Below are 16597 nucleotides of genomic sequence, written 5' to 3'. Positions count from 1 at the left end.
TGGGACAAATTAGAGTATTTTGTACTCTTGTTGGTATAGTGAAATTACTTATCTCCGCTTGTGGACGTGTGTCACCTTGACCGAACCACGTTAAATTTATGTTTTTTTTATCTTCTTTAATTATCGTTATTATCAACTTGTATTATTTTTATTATTGTCATTATAACGTTGTTTGGCTAAATTACGCAATACCCGTGATTTTAAGAGCCTAACAGTAGTATTGTATAGTGTCGAGAGATCACCATTAACCTCAGCAACTAAAACAGCATAAGCAACAAATTTTGAATTGTTCTGTAGAAGCCGGGTTTTCCCCACTGATTCTATAGGAAAAAACCGCTGACAAAGGGAAAGGCCGGCAATTGCTTAGCTGACAAATCGGATAAATTAATGCCTAGTTGCTACGGAGTAATATTTTTGGGAAGCTGGAACCTTTCTGAACCGGCGTGAGGAATGATGAGCAAGAATAAGTGACAAGGAAGTTGAAGGAGAAGCTTTGAGTTGAATTGACTCTTTATGTAAGCGGAGCTTCTTCTTTTTTCCTCATAAATTGTGCTAAATCTTTTCGATTTGTTTTAGCTACTCCATGCTTCTAGTTAATTTACTTATTTTCCCCCTTTTATCTAACTCTTTCACTTCATCGAGTTACAAAATGGCCAAATACATTTCAAGGCATCTGTTTTCAAATACTTCAACTTGATGATTAATTAAGTAGAGCTGGGTAACCTGGCTCTTGGTTGATTATTCACAGATGTAATGACTACTGTTATATTACTTTGTGTAGCCTGTAGGTAGATCTACCTGTACCCATGTGATATGAGAATTCAATAATGGTTATGTATTTACCACTTACATCTCTATTATTACTGGTTGTCTATTTTGCTTTGGTTATGTTATCTTCATGTTGTTATTACTGCTTCTTGTTATTGCTTTTTCTTTTTTCCATGGCTTTCCCTTTACTTTATTTCTTGTACTATGCCAAGAGTCTATTGGAAACAGTGTTCTATCCCACTAGGGTAGGGATAAGGTCTGCACAGTATCCTCCTCATACCTCACTATGTGGTATTTCACTGGGTATGTTGTTGTATTTACAAAAATAAATTGACAAGGTAGGGATAAGGTTTGCGTTACACTACCCTCCTTAGACCCACTTATGGGATTAAATTGGATTTGTTGTTATTGTTGTTGTATTTGCCTAATTGGTAACTAGGTACAGCTAGGCCGTGAAGTACCGTAAAAATTGGATAGGTTGGATCTAAAAAGAAAAGGAAAGGAATCTACCAATATGCAGCAACAAATAATGTGGACTTACTTACAATAAGTTGACTTGCTGGTTATAATTGATGCAACTAAAATAGATGTCTGAATAGTAAGATTCTGAGCAAGACAGAATCAAAGTAAAGAAAAAAACTATTAAAGGAAGACGTCTGATTTGTATCTCAAATTCTCTCCTTCTTCCCCTTGCAGTTCAAGTTCATACACAATTTCTAAGAAAGAGGGAGAATCATGTTTCTAGACAAAGATTTGTCTAAAATAAGACGTGACTTTCTTGAACTTCGACCTTCTAACATTGACGATGTTTCAAGGGATCGATTGGAGTTCTTTCTGTGGGAGTTAAATTTCCTGGACAGTTTTCTCAGTCTGCAGAGCTTCACCTTCGCAGGTGAATGCGGCATGCTCGACGTTGCACAGAAAATGAAAGAAATTTGGAAGAAATCCATATCAGTTCAACAGGCTACTCAACGAATCTTTTTCTCTGATTCTGACTGGGAGGGGTCTGTGGATCCAAATTTTGATCCCTTTACCTCTGACGTGCCAACAGGAAATTGGAAGACTAAGCTGAAATTCCGATCAAAATACTCCTTCGCCGAAGTATCATCAATACCACTTCCAGCTAACAAGGATGATATTCATACCCCCAAATTTCTAATGGAATTCATCGATGCTGTTATAGAGAATCTCAATATTCTAGTGCAGATTGATGATCCTTGTTCGCTACTTTATGTTCCGAAAACCAAGGAACAAATAGAAGAGGTTTTAAAGGAGTTGAATTTGCTGAGATTTTTCGTCTGCTTTGTTTCAAACAAATGCACAGAGCCAACTCGAAGCGAACATACTTTCTTCACTCACGTCTTAATTGCGTCCAGCCACGCAGCAATGGTTGCATGGTTGTATTTGCCAATCCATGCCAAGGAAAATCAAGACGTGGCTCCAGGTGAAATGAATGCTTTGTTTTCTAATCTCCTGCAAATGAAGATTAGGCCCATTCAGCCAGGCATTCGCAAAATTTATGCAGATGTCCTGTGCGATTTGAAGTCGATTATACAACCAGGATGGCATCCCAATATTCAAAATAAGCATGCAACTAACTGTTGCGGATTTCTTGAGGCTCCCGCACACAATTTGATGAAGCTACCCACTGTTAGTAATCCTAGTGGGACAGTTTCTTCAAATGATCAAATGGCAATCCTTCAGGATATGCTCAGCCTTATAAGAGCCAATCTCATCCATTTGCCAATACTAGGTCTTGAGTTTCATTGTCAAGATATGGACACTGTTATTGTTGATGCCGGACTTCTAATTTACTCATTATATGATAGCGAGGGGGAGAAAAAAGGCATGATGTTGGAGGATGTGAACCAAGCACTTAGTCTTGATCTTCCGGGAAACATTCAGCCTGTCAAAACGATGATATACCTCATCATTCGTAAGGCGTTTCAATCTAACTTGCCGAGGATTCATGGACTAGGCTATGTTGATTTTTATTTAAACAACTTGAAGGAGTTCCAGAGCCGCCATTCAGATTCCTTCGCTTTTGTCATGAACCAGCTTCAAATAATTCAGAAGGAACTTGAGAGCTTGCAACCTTTTCTAAAGGCTGTTGCCGAAGAGCTACATGACAAGCACGAGGAAACTCAAAAGGGGGCTACACTATTGATTGGCATAGCATACGAGGTGGAGTATGTAGTTGATGCTTGTATAAGCAAAGAAGTACCTCCCTGGTGTCTTGAGCATTGGCTCCTTGATATCATAGAGGAGATTACTTGTATCAAAACAAACGTAGCAGAGATTCAAGAAAAGAAAATGTCTAGTTCAGTATATATGATACCATGAATACTGCCACTGATCATATGTCATCACAACTGGGAAGGACCCCAAGGATAAATGAAGAAATTGTGGGGTTTGAGGATGTAATAGAAAAGTTAAGACACAAGCTAATAAGAGGAACCAGAGGGCGAGATGTTATCTCAATTGTCGGCATGCCGGGTCAAGGTAAGACGACTTTGGCCTATAGACTCTATTGTGACAGGTCAGTTGTCTCTCACTTTGATATTTGTGCACAGTGTTGTGTGTCTCAAGTATATTCACGTAAGGAATTGTTATTGGCATTGCTACATGATGCTGTTGGTGAGGATTTTCAACATAGAGGAAGGCGTGACAGTGAATTAGCTAATATGCTTCGCAAAGCTTTAGTATGGAAAAGGTACCTTATCCTTCTTGATGATGTGTGGGAAAATAGCGCGTGGGATGATTTGATAGGTTGTTTTTATGATGCTAACAATGGAAGCAGAATCATTCTAACAACACGACATCATGAAGTTGCCAACTATGCTAGATTTCATACTGATCCCTTTCTCCTTCGTATGTTTAATGATGATGAAAGTTGGGAGTTACTAAAATCTGAAGTGTTTGCTGAGGAAAGCTATTCTTCTCCCCTTGAAGATGTTGGTCGACAAATAGCAAAAAAGTGTGGAGGGCTGCCTCTTTCAGTTATTTTGGTAGCTGGTATTCTGGCAAGGATGGAGAGGAAAGAAGAGAGTTGGAAACAAGTGGCTACAACTTTAAGTTCCCACATTCACGGTGACTCAAAAGCCATTGTGGAACAAAGTTATCAGATTTTACCCTATCATCTCAGGTCTTGCTTCCTTTATTTTGGAGAATTTTTAGAGGATAGAGTGATTGATGCTTCCAGGTTAACAAGGCTATGGATATCAGAAGCATTTATAAAATGTTGTGAAGGCAAGAGTTTGGAGGATATAGCAGAAGGTTACTTGGAGAATCTTATTGGAAGAAATCTTGTGATGATTTCTCAACGAGCTGATTCAGATGGTAAGGTCGAAGCATGTCGCCTTCATGATTTATTGCTCGAGTTCTGCAAGGAAAAAGCAACAGAGGAGAATCTTCTGATATGGATAATACGGTAATATATATACCAATTAATGATACTTCATTTGTTCAATAAATCAAGTATTTAAAGTTATATTTGAAAATTAATTGTACATGGTTTTACTAATTTATATATTCACAATGATCAAGTATACTGGTTATAATTGAACATCAATATTATTATTTTGCTAATTCTTATATTCACAGGGAACAAAATGCCAATCTTTCTTCCAACATTTACTCTCGTAAGCAGCATGTGCAATGTCGCTTGGCTTTTCGTGAAGTGGATAATCTTGAAGAATGGAGCTCGTCTTGCTCACTTGTTGGATCTGTACTTTTCAGGAGTGATACAGATATCTTTGCCCGTCTCCCCGTACCCAAACCCGGTCTCACAATTTCACGCATTTTACAGAATTTCAAGTTTCTAAAAGTGTTGGATTTGGAGCACCACATTGTTATAGATTTTTTTCCAGCTGGTCTAGTTTACTTGAGATACCTCTCTGCAGAAATTGATCAGAAGTCAATTCCATCATCCATAGCCAATCTTTCGAATCTTGAAACTCTAATATTAAAATCTAGGGGACAAATGTTGTTACCGGTTACTCTTAGGAAGATGAGTAAATTGAGACATCTGCATATTAGTCACTTCTTCACAATAAAAAATGCGGAAAAGTTACTTGAGGACTCCTCAAAATTTTATGATTTGGACACTCTGTCTCAACCATATTTTTCTTGTGTCGAGGATGTTAAAGTGATGTTGAGAAAAGCACCTAATATTCGGGAAATGGAATGCAAATTCAAGGGTGTTTGCAGCTTTACGTTCCGTGTATTGGATTTTTCAACACAGCTTGAGACGCTACACGTTATTAGTGAAGTCGTAGAGCTCCAGCATCGGTATCCTGTATGCATCTCCGCGTCAAATCTCAAAATATTGAAACTGTCCGTCTTTAGACTGGGCCATGAGCACTTATCAAACATTGCTCAACTTCAGAACCTTCAGGTGCTAGAACTGCTAGCCATTGAATTTGACGATGAAGAATGGGAAGTTGGCGAAGACGGGTTCCCTGAACTTAAAGTCTTGAAATTAATGTTTTGTCACAGTCTTGAAGAATGGACTATCTCCAAGGACGCATTTCCTAACCTTGAACGCTTGTTTTTGCGTGGACTAGAAAATCTGAAGGAGATCCCTTCTTGTTTTGGAGACATCTCTTCTTTAAAGTCCATTGAGGTAAGGGAGTGCAACGAATATGTTGTAATGTCAGCAAGGGATATCCGAGAAATACAAGTTGAAGATTATCTAAATTCTGGCTTCAAGATCCTTATCCACGAGACCACGACGCAGAATGATAACAACTCAGATTCAGGTACACTAATGAGAAAATTCAACTTTCATTTTTGAACTCTGTTTGATACACTCCCGTTACTATAAAAGGTTTCCTTTTGCTAATAACTCCACTCTCTTTGTTTGCCACCTTGTTTAAAGCTTTATTATTTATTTAGTATTTTATTTTAATCAAAAATAAAAGCTCTTGACATAGAAGTGCTACCAATGAAAAAAAAGGAGAATTTTTTAGCAATGATAGATCGATAAACTTCTCAAAGCGTGGTATTTATCAATGTAAACAACTGACTAGGAAATACCCTCCTTATATATATTCTTTTGATCAGATGATTGGTTGTAATGACTACATCTGTGAATTGTTGGTTTTGCAGATGATTCTTAAAGCAAGGTGGTGGAGCTGACATTTCTGGAATGTAGCAACAAATATATCTGCTAGATGATAAATGAACACTGAGGAATGTCGCTACAAAGTAAAATATCTCTGAAAAATTAGTTTTATTTATTTATTGGTCTAATTGTAAAAAGTGTATTCCTCGACCATAACATTGTCTGGTCATTTGTTTATGTATGTTTTGTAACTGTAAAACAATACAATTACTACTAATTGCAGTAGAAGCACTTCAAGAAAACAGAGACATTAGACGCCCACATTCTTGTTGCAGCTCTACTAAGTAATTAACATCTAGAGAGCTTATTGGTTTATTGGGCTTAGTTTGTGGTCTGTTGAGAAGCTTCATTATTTGAAAAAGAAACATATTTACCTATGGATTATCTTAGACATGAACAGACTTGCTAGACTCTTAAAACAGACGTGTGGGTGATGGATAAATTCAATTAGCAGCCTTGTCTATTGCAGCTCTTTAAAGCATACCAAATTAAAAACATGACTACTTTGGTATTAGAATTAGAGTAGTCCCTGGGCGCCGAACATGGACTGAAATTGAGTCGAGACCACATCTTCTTATTTCGCCATTACTTCATTCACACTCCACTACAAATAAGAAAATGTTTTCAAACGTTAGACAATGCTTTCTTTGCTCTTCTGTATAGCTGTTTTTTCCTACGAAATGCCAGTTTATGTCCTCGACTAGCAATTGTTTTCTTAAACATTATTGCTATGAAGCGAACCTGAATTGTGGTGACATTTTTAGCGTCATTGAAGCTTTTAGTGAATAACTTAGGTATCAGATAATGCTAAACTTTAAGTGGCCAGTCCCTTCAAAATGTTTAGAAAGTCGAAGAATTGAAGTTTTAAGGTGTCAAATTTTCTTGCAGGTATTATTTGCTTATTTCATGGATTAAGCTAAGAAAATCATAAGATGACTTTGTTAGAACAAATAATAGACTATCCTTATGTTTCCTAGTAATGGGTCCTTGCTTGTATTCTTCTATCCTCATTTGAACAAAAAACTGTATTCTTCTATCCTCCATGAATTCTAGTTTGTAATAGTCCTAGCGGCATTGTACTAGGATCATGTTTTTCTTCACAATTGGAGGATGTGAGCCAAGCACTTGGTTTAGATCTATCTTCCGAGTAACATTCAGCCTACTAAGGCGATGATCTACCTCATCATCATTCGAAAGGTGTTTCGATCTAACTTGCCAAGGATTCATGGACCCAACGATAGATCTCCTAGATAGTTTTCTTGAGAGATTTAAGTCTAAACAAAAAATATAAAAAAATTAGAAACAAAATACAAAAATATGTCTTTTATTTTCCTTAGGTAGTAATAATCCCCTGTAGTTTTTCTTAGTGCCTCGGTTATTTTTCATGGGATGTAACTTGAATCGGGTAGTAGTTTTTATTTTTATTTTTTTATTTTTACTTTTAGAGTAGTATGTAGGAAATAAAGGAGAAAAGAAGCTGAAGAACTGATGTGATTTGCATCCTTGGACTTGTTTGATGGTTGCATACTTAGGTTCTGGCATGCGTTTCACCTTTTCTTAGTTTTAAATATATGATGATGCCTTGGTAAAAATGAATAGCATGTGGTATAACTCCTATGTCTCAGTTGCTTGACTTGTGTTCACTTTGTGCTTTATGCTTAATATATCTCTTCGCTTTCTGAATACGTGTTTGAGTGAGAGTCCGAATGAAATCGTCCTTAGTGAGTCATGTGACATGTGTGAATTGAGTTCTTTGTATAGTCCATGTTATCGCATTTGAGTCTAGAACCCGGAATGTGAATTGAATCGAAATCCTAGGTGTTGCTCGGTTTGAAAAGTGATGTTATCTTTTTGAGTTTTGTTGCTTATCACAAATTAAGTCATCCCTAGTTTACCCTTTTGAGCCTATTAGCCTTTCTTTTGGCACCCGAATTATAAGTCTATCCCCTTTTGTTCTTAATTGAATCATTTTGATCCTTATACCCCTTAAAGCACTTGAATTGCAAAGAGAACACTAGAAAGAAGTAATGAGAAAACTTGGAATATCTTTCGAGTGAAACCAATAGAAGGAAGAAATGTGCACTTGTGCTTTAAATAAAATCCACTAGCGGCAGGGCAAAAATACAAAAAATACAACAAAAAAAAAAAAAAGAGAAGAATAATTAAATAAATAAAGGTTTCTTATTTTTGCTAGTGGATGTGATATGAAGTAGTGTGTAAAGAAGAAGAAAAAATATTTTAGGGTGAGATATCTTGTGATGATTGAAGTGGATTGACGGAATTGCACTTAAAATTGAATGCGGGATATGTTAAAGTGCTTATGAGGGTTAGCCATTATATCCGAAATATATCCTACTCTTTCCTTAGCCCACATTACAACCATAATAAGTCCTAAGTGATTTCAGATCGAGCGGGTCTACAATAGTAAAGGTTTATATAATGGGCAAGCCTATGGTACCTTTTGCATGCATGTGACTTCTTTGAGAGAGAGAGTGTGTGATTTTTCTTCATATGTGTGGGTCCTTAAAATATATTCGATCAATGTGATTTGGATGTGTGGACTACTTACTCTTTGTTTTATTGAGAGTGCACATGGTTTCACAAATGATAAGTAACATTATTAGACCTCTCTGTTAGATTAAGTATTCAAGCCTCGGGTGCATTGTGACATTAAGTTAGTTTTCGAGGCTAGGATTGTTATAATTATGTTGTTCCTATGTTAGATGTTTTGAAATTGGGCTTCAGTACGGGAAGTGTATTTTGACCGCATATGCTAGAGCTTAATTGTTGCTATCAACCATGGTCATAAGTATAGTGTGCTATAAATATGTGGCTTGTTGGGTCCTTGAAGAAGAAGTGTTTGGTTGGTTGACTCGAGAGCGAGCAACATTTAAGTGTGGGGTGTTGATGTCGTGCTATAATTCCATATATTTTGATGCTATTTACCCTACTTGCTTGTTATTTGGATGCTAATTTGTGCGACAATTGCGCTTAATAGAGCTTATTTCACGTATAGGAATGCTTGGACATGAATTGGAGAAAAATTACACAGAATGGTACCTCAGAGCTATAAAATGGAGCAATAAAAGAAGAAGTGCAAGGCAACGAAACAACAGTGCCATAGACAGTGCAAGGCATTGTCCAGGGCACTGTCATTGGCGCCCCAGACAGTGCCTTGCGCAGAAACAACAGTGCCATAGACAGTGCAAGGCATTGTCCAGGGCACTGTCATTGGCGCCCCAAATAGTGCCTTGCACCGAAACAATGGCGCCATAGACAGTGCCTCGCGTCGACGATGCCATCCGAGCAAATTTTAATTCCTCATTAGTTTTGGACATGTAGAATTCGGCCCCTACACTATAAATACCCCTTAAAGTTAGTTTTTTTATGGTAGGACATCATTAGAGAGGGAATCGACCTAAGGAGGAAATAACACACAAGGAGCAAGACGGAGAATTCTTCTACGAGTTTTTCACTTTCTTCTTCCTATTTTCATTATTGGTTATGAATTCTAGTATTGTAGTTTTGCATACTATTATGAATAGCTAATTTATTATTTAGGGTTTTGATGAAACCTTTTGTAGGATGAATTCTTGATATGTTTTGATATAATCGAGTTTTTGAATCTTTCTATTTGTTCAACTATGTGCTTATTTTAGTTAATTGAAGATCTCTCAATTAACGACGCCTATTTATTATGTATTGCTTGAAAAAGAGTACATATTTAGGTGGTTATTGAACAACGTCACTCCTAACGTATATGAGAGATCAATACGGCGGGTTTAAAAGCGGGATTAGAGATAACGAAGCTTTGACGTGATCATAGTGAGCGGTGAAAAAGTGCGAGCTAGCGTAATTCGAGAGAATATGACTAGTAGATTGTCGTAGTTGCTCGAGAGAGAATTACGATAAGTCGAGTGCTCATGATCAATAGAGGATACTTAGGCGATATTATAGGAGACGTAGCGAGAAGGATTCCGACAATTGGGGTAATTATAACTCTAGGCCTCCTTAATCTTGTCCCCAGAACCTTAGTATCTTTAGTTGTTAATTTACTATTTTAATTTGCTAGTTAATTAGTAAGAAAACGGAATCTTGATATTTATAAATTAGGAGTTGTTCGAGCTTGTATTCTTAGTGATACTTAACAGTTACAGCAAAACCTTAGTTTTATGTGGGATTCGGCTCCAGACTTTTAGACCAGATTATATTTGCAGCGACCGCTTATCTTTTTTAGGATTAGAGTTGGGCGTGATAAGGAAGCAAGTGCATGGGATGATTTAAGTCTTTGCTTCTATGATGCTAAAAATGGAAGCAGAATCATTCTAACAACGCGACATCTTGAGGTTGCCAATAATGCTATATCTATTAGTAAACCAATTTCTCTTCGTTTATTAAAAGTTGTGGGGACAAGAGCTTGGAGGATAATCTTATTTGAAGAAATCTTGTGATGGTTTCTCAGACGAACGATTCAGATACTGTATTTAAAAATGGAACCAAGTACTGTATGTTATTTGAAAGTTAATGTTATGATTTTACTAACTTATATATTCAACGTCAATGCAAACAGTTAACTAGGAAATTCCCTCCTGATATTTTGTAGCTACCAAGTATTCTAGATCAGTTACTACTGCTTGTTGAGTTATTAACTCAAGTTTTGTTTTAAACAGAGTATGAAGAGCTTGTAGCTGGAGCAGTTTGGAAGATCACTAAGTAAATTTTTTTATTTGTTGTAGTCATTCTAACCTACATTCCATAGTTTTAACTACGGAACAAATTATTCATTGGATCGTTATTGTTTGGTGCAAGCCATTATACTTCGACTCTTGAGGTGAATGGTTTCGGCCTTTTCTTTTTTTCTTGTGAATTATGCGCACTTATGTGTCTTATGATTTCACCAAAAATATTTTCTAGTGTTTGGGTAGTCCACAAGATTGAATACTATGCCTTCCGTGTTGAATGGAACAACTAATATGAAATTAAATGTTATGATAGTTGTAACTTGTAAGGAAAATGACTTCCTCATGGAAAATATTTTCTCGAAAAATAACTTTTGTCGTACCAAACACATATCATGTTCAAAACCAGAGCCTAGGGCATGAGATCAAGATTTTGACCAACTCAATATAGCTCCACATCGGAGCCCTAAGCAGAACTCAGTGAAGAGAGAAATGAGCAAGTTACACTACATGTCCAGATACCTTGGAACTAAAGAAGTCAAGACACAATATATTTAAGGCAATTTCTATCTCTGTCTGCAGTTGAATACCAGAAGTCAGATTCAAGAGACAATGTTTTAAAAAGGAAACTATTATTCGCCCCTATTCCTTTTTTCAACCTCAAAAAAAAGAACACCAGTTATACAACAATATATGCATAAACATTTAACTATATACAAATTAAATGAGTAACTAAGCATTTCAGAAAGGGAAGAAATGCAGTGGTACAAACTATGACAAACATGTACTAACAGTTTTGTCAATGCTCTTTGCAATCTTTAACGGGCCTAGCTTCAAAACCTCCTTCTGGTCTTTTCTCAAGTTCATATGGCATGTAAGTTCCAAGTATCCTATCCCACGTCACGAAGAAAGGCTGTGAATAGTTAAACTTGGTCCCATAAAGCTGGTGATGAATATCGTGGTAAGCAGAGTTGTTCTTAAAGAAGATATGGAAGAGATTTACAGGCAACCATAGTCCGCAATGATCATCAACCGTTTTGATCGTAGCAAAGGAGAAAAAGAAGATGGAGGTACGCGGTGACATGCCTGAGACGAGGAAAGCTAGAGCCCCACCAATTGTGTCAAGAATCAGACCCTCTAAAGGGTGGTTGTATAAAGCTCCAAACGCATACGGAACAATTAGCCGATGGTGTTGAGCATGGATATGCTTGTACAAGAACTTGTTTTGGTGCATGTACCGATGCATAAAATATTGCCAAGTATCTAACATCACCATGGCAACAAAGAACTGTCTACCAAGAACAAAAATGGAAGCGTGTTGATCCCCATCAGATTCACCATCATTCCCTGTGACCTGCTCCAAATGAGTCGATAATCAGATGGCCAAGAATTAGTCAAAATACAAACATCAAAGATACTGAAAGTACAAACAATGGTATAAGAAGTGCAACTCCCCATGGCATAAACTTTATGTTACTTTTGTGTTCAGCATGAGCTAGCCTTCGCCTAATTGAACTTATTTATCTTTCTCTAAGGGTCAGAAAAGCTTACACTTTTGTTATCACAAATGAAAAGGCAGGTGCTAATTCATGAGTTGCGCAAATGAAGCACCTGGGCCGGATGGTTATTCCATGGGTTTCATTCAGAAAAGCTGGCCAATTTTGATACAAGATATTATGAGAGCTTTGGAAGTTGTTCACAGCCAGGAAAGTTTCAAAAAGAGCTTGAAGCTCGGGTTGACCAACTTTGCAAAGTACTCCCTCCGGTCATTTGAAGTGTCTTTTTATCCTTTCAAATTTAGTCCAAATTAAGTGGTGTTTTATCAAACCAAGACGGCATTAACTATTCTTTTTCAAATTTGCCCTTGCTATAATAAATGACCCATGCAACTTTCTAAAATATCTTTCCATGTTTAAAGAAAGATAAGGGATAATTTGGTCGAATACCTTTTATAATTAATGTTATTAACTGAATTTCTTAAAGGGTATGCCAAAACCTTTAAAGACACTTAAAAGGGACCGGAGGGAGTAGCATGAGAAAAGCTTGATTAGGAGGTCAGGGTTACCCCCCCCCCCCCCCCCACACACACACACACAAATATTCTTAACTATAACAGCTGCATTGACCAACTTGCAATACGGACGGACACGAACAAGAGAGCAGACAACGAAAATGCAAAAGTGAAAGCAATGATTCCCTTTTTTCTTTAATAAAGGCAGATTAAGCGAATATAATCATAGTCTCAGCGGTGTTCTTGGCGGTTGCTCTACGAGACGTCGAGCAGTCTCTGACTTGATCTTTGAATCATAAATCTACACAATCTACATTTTTCCAAACCAAAAGGTTGCAAGTCTAATGAACACTGCTGAGCAACCTTTTTCCCCTGTCAAGCAGGATCTCTACTTTGTGTTGACTAACTTAAAGAACAAAATATTGAGCACATATCCATTTCCATGGGAATCACCACCACATAGCTGGGCTCTTCAACTGAACAAAACTCCAATTACTCTTTCTTGACTTTTCCCACAAACCTCACAATATTTGAATAATCATTTAAAGCAACAAACAGATTGAAATGAAAGAATGCAGTCCTTAAAAACCATATATCTGAACCATAGAAACCCAGACACAACAAGAAGTCGATTCCAACCATTCAAAGCATTGGCATCGATAGCTAAGCCGATTTTGCAATCCTATTTTCCTAGAAGAACTTCAAATTCAACCTGTCTCTGTAAAAGCAAGCTACTCAAGCCTACGGTGCACATTTGCACCTGATTTTTTAAGAACTCCTACTTCCTACCACGCACAGAAGAAAACCAAACCTGCAAGCTTCAGAATATTATAAACTTAAAAGATTCCTAAAGCAAATTCCAATCTATAGGGAAATTCTAGGAGCACATGTGGACAAACACAAAAAACTCCTCACTCAAGTCAATGACAATAATTCAAAATGTTTGAATCTGCCTAAAACACAAATGCTATTCATATTTAACATCCAACAAAAAAAGCCTAACAGTGCCAATTTGGAAGACGAAACTATGTTACCAACATAGCCTCCTCATATTCCCCTTTCTTTTCATGCTCACCCCACATTGTGATACACAATCTCCAATTATGAAATTGCAGATACAGTCAACAAAATCATATATTCACGGATCAAATAATTTCTAAATATCAAACAGAAAGCAAGAATGTAAAGGCATCTATGATAATTTTCCCATTAACATCTACAGAACAGCAATAAACTTCCAAGGAAAAGAAAAGTCAGATATGAACATTTCATTTCAATCAGTAAAAGACCAAATAAGCATTTGCATACTAAGTTATCCATTATGATGCATAATAACAAGTTTCGAACTGAAAAAGTAACGAAACTTTGCATCAACTAGAGATGGCCAAATCAACTAACCGCAAAGAGAAGGGTGGCAACAGCAGCCTGAACAACCTGTTGAAGAAGAACACCTTTAACAACTTCCTTTTTAGCCACCAAATTCTTCTCATCCTCATCTTTCTTTGAATGTAACCTATAATTATCCATTATACCCCCAAGCATTGAATATAATCCTGAATATACCCAATACACTATTATTGGTAAAAATGTTCCCAACAATTCATCTGACACATGATATCCTCCTATCAACTGTTGATTGTTATTGTTCTCACTACCCATCATCTCTGTTTTCTTTATATCTTCTTGATACGAAACCTTAAAAGGTATAATACCCAGAAAAGAATATATAGATTCTTTCTTTATATCTTCTTGAAATTACCCTTAATTGAAATACTCAGAAAGGAACAAATTTTGTTCCTTCTTATATCTTTTTTATACTACCCTTCAAAGAAAAAAACACCCAGAAATGAAAATTACTAGTACTATCTTTTTGAAGTTACCCTTAAAAGCAACAAAAATACCCAGAAAAGGAACCAAAATTGCTCCTTGTTATATCTTTTGAGATTGCCCTTAAAAAGAAAAAAGAAACACCCAGAAATGAACAACAGTTTAATATATATATATATATATTAGTTTCTTTGTTGATCAAAAAAACACCCAGAAATGAAAAACAATATCTTTTTTGAAATTACCCCTTAAAAGCAAAAAAAATATCAAGAAACTCTGAAAAAGATTCAGGCTTTTGTATAAATGGAAAGAAAATGAGATAAATTGGAACTAGGGTTTGTAGAGAAAAAGAATTTTTGGGTATAGAGGGGTTGATTGAAATGAAATTCTCTTCCAAATTTGGAAGGAAATTTCAAAAAGAAAAAGGCACAAAAAGGTTAAGCAAAAATGATCAATTTGCTTGTTGTTTCTGTGTTTTCAAACTATTAGAGAGGATATTATTGTTTTTCAGAACAGATACTACCTCCTATAATAACGATGATCATCAAATTAATTCTTTTTATTTATAGTGCTTTTTCTTTGTCGTGTTATTAAAGAAATTTTAATTTAAAAAAAGGCAGCTTAGTAGGCCCACAACTTTTCAGTGGAGAAGATTCCGCAAAATTTCTTCTTTTTTTCCCTTTAATATTCTTCGTAGAAATCGGCAGAAGAACGCTCAGAATAATATGTGATAATTTAAGGTTCTTTTTTTCATTAAATTGAGAATCAGTATTCTGACATTCAGAATAATATGTGATGTTGTTGATAACTTGATATAAATAAAAGTCACGTCTTAAATTCAAATTAACGTAACAGTAAGTAAAATAAGTATTAAAAGTTTAAATTTTCTTAATTTTCTATCTAATAAGTGTGTAGAATATATTTTGATTAATTATGATTAAACAACAACAAAAAAATAGTATCATTTATTTGTTGATTTTTATAATAAAACTGGTAAATTCTTCTTTGGGAAATAGTAGTAATACGTGGTATCGCTGATTGTTTGATATTTCTATGAAATGTTGACGTGGCAGACAGATAATAAACAATTAAACACTGAGGTATCATAATTTATTTATTTTTTTGAAGTGTTGGGTTCATCGTGGCTTATGAGAATTTAATAATTAGGAAAATTATATAGTATAACCGTTCCCAATAATAATAGATACTAATTATATAATTTCTTATATCTTAATATATATATATATATATATATATATATATATATATATATCTATATTTAGTTAGTATATATAATTATATTTGCCGACCGAACTAAATGTGTAATTTAACATTTGAATTTTCTAAGATGGACAATTGGACATTCCGATATACATATGTTAAATTGGGGTCGTCCGAATTTGACTTGGACTTTTGGCTCAATTTGTCATCCTTGGCCAGTTGGCAGTTTTTCCTAAAATACAATAAGCCGCCAACAAGATAGTTTACCCACCCATTGTTTATCCCATACGCCTATTTCATTTCTTTTTCACACAAAAAACAAATTTAAATTATATACATTGATTGATCTTGGCAAACAATTTGATTAGAAAGTGATTGAGTAAATTTTACGGTAATCATTCAACTTTGTGTTTATTACCCAAAAGTCACTTTTTTTTTGTTACGTAAAAATCATTTAATTTTGTGTTCATTGTCCAAAAGTCAATTTTCTTTCTTTTGTTACACAATTATTATTTTACTTTGCCCTATTTATCACAAAAGTCACATTGGCCAGATTTTATAATACTTTTACGTGAAAAGTCTATTATGTTCTTGACATTATAAATCCTTTCATTTATGTAATACCTTCTATATTATATACTATATAATATATTTTTACCTAGGTATTTTACTTATAATTAAAAATAACTTTAAATTATTTTATTTATTATTTTTATAATATATTCATACATTTAATTTTTCTATGGCACTCAATTTGTTTAATCATATTTAAACATGAACATATTTTAAATATAAAAAAATAAAAAATATTTATTTTTTAATATTTATTTAAAATAATAAAAACATATTTGCTTAACAATGATAGTTTTTTATAGTCAACAAAAATTTTTAAAAAAATTCAAAGATATTTGTGTTTAATATTAAATTTTTTAAAGTTTTATCTGTTAATATTATTTATTTGAAAGT

At 35.1% G+C, this 16597-nt stretch overlaps 2 protein-coding genes across 2 annotated transcripts; one reads left to right on the top strand and one right to left on the bottom strand.

Annotated features, from left to right (window-relative positions):
• The first annotated feature begins 249 nt into the window (after positions 1–249).
• On the top strand, positions 250–6208 carry LOC104092305 (putative late blight resistance protein homolog R1A-4). The gene is given in 5 exon segments (XM_009597866.3): positions 250–515; positions 1465–3090; positions 3093–4198; positions 4372–5528; positions 5878–6208. Coding segments are annotated over 4 exon segments (3861 nt in total). The 5' UTR covers positions 250–515; positions 1465–1503; the 3' UTR covers positions 5889–6208.
• A 4979-nt stretch (positions 6209–11187) lies between these two features.
• Positions 11188–14946, bottom strand: LOC104092306 (sphinganine C4-monooxygenase 1). The gene is made up of 2 exons (XM_070186279.1): positions 13982–14946; positions 11188–11926 (listed from the first exon to the last, which is right to left on the bottom strand). The coding sequence occupies exons 1-2, from the start codon at positions 14243–14245 to the stop codon at positions 11372–11374; spliced, it is 819 nt and encodes a 272-aa protein (XP_070042380.1). The 5' UTR covers positions 14246–14946; the 3' UTR covers positions 11188–11371.
• Positions 14947–16597: the final 1651 nt, after the last annotated feature.

This window comes from Nicotiana tomentosiformis, chromosome 10 (assembly GCF_000390325.3).
Source record: "Nicotiana tomentosiformis chromosome 10, ASM39032v3, whole genome shotgun sequence".
Classification (NCBI taxonomy): Eukaryota; Viridiplantae; Streptophyta; class Magnoliopsida; order Solanales; family Solanaceae; genus Nicotiana; species Nicotiana tomentosiformis.
Note: the sequence above shows the minus strand (reverse complement) of the source record. Positions and strands in the feature narration are given on the sequence as shown.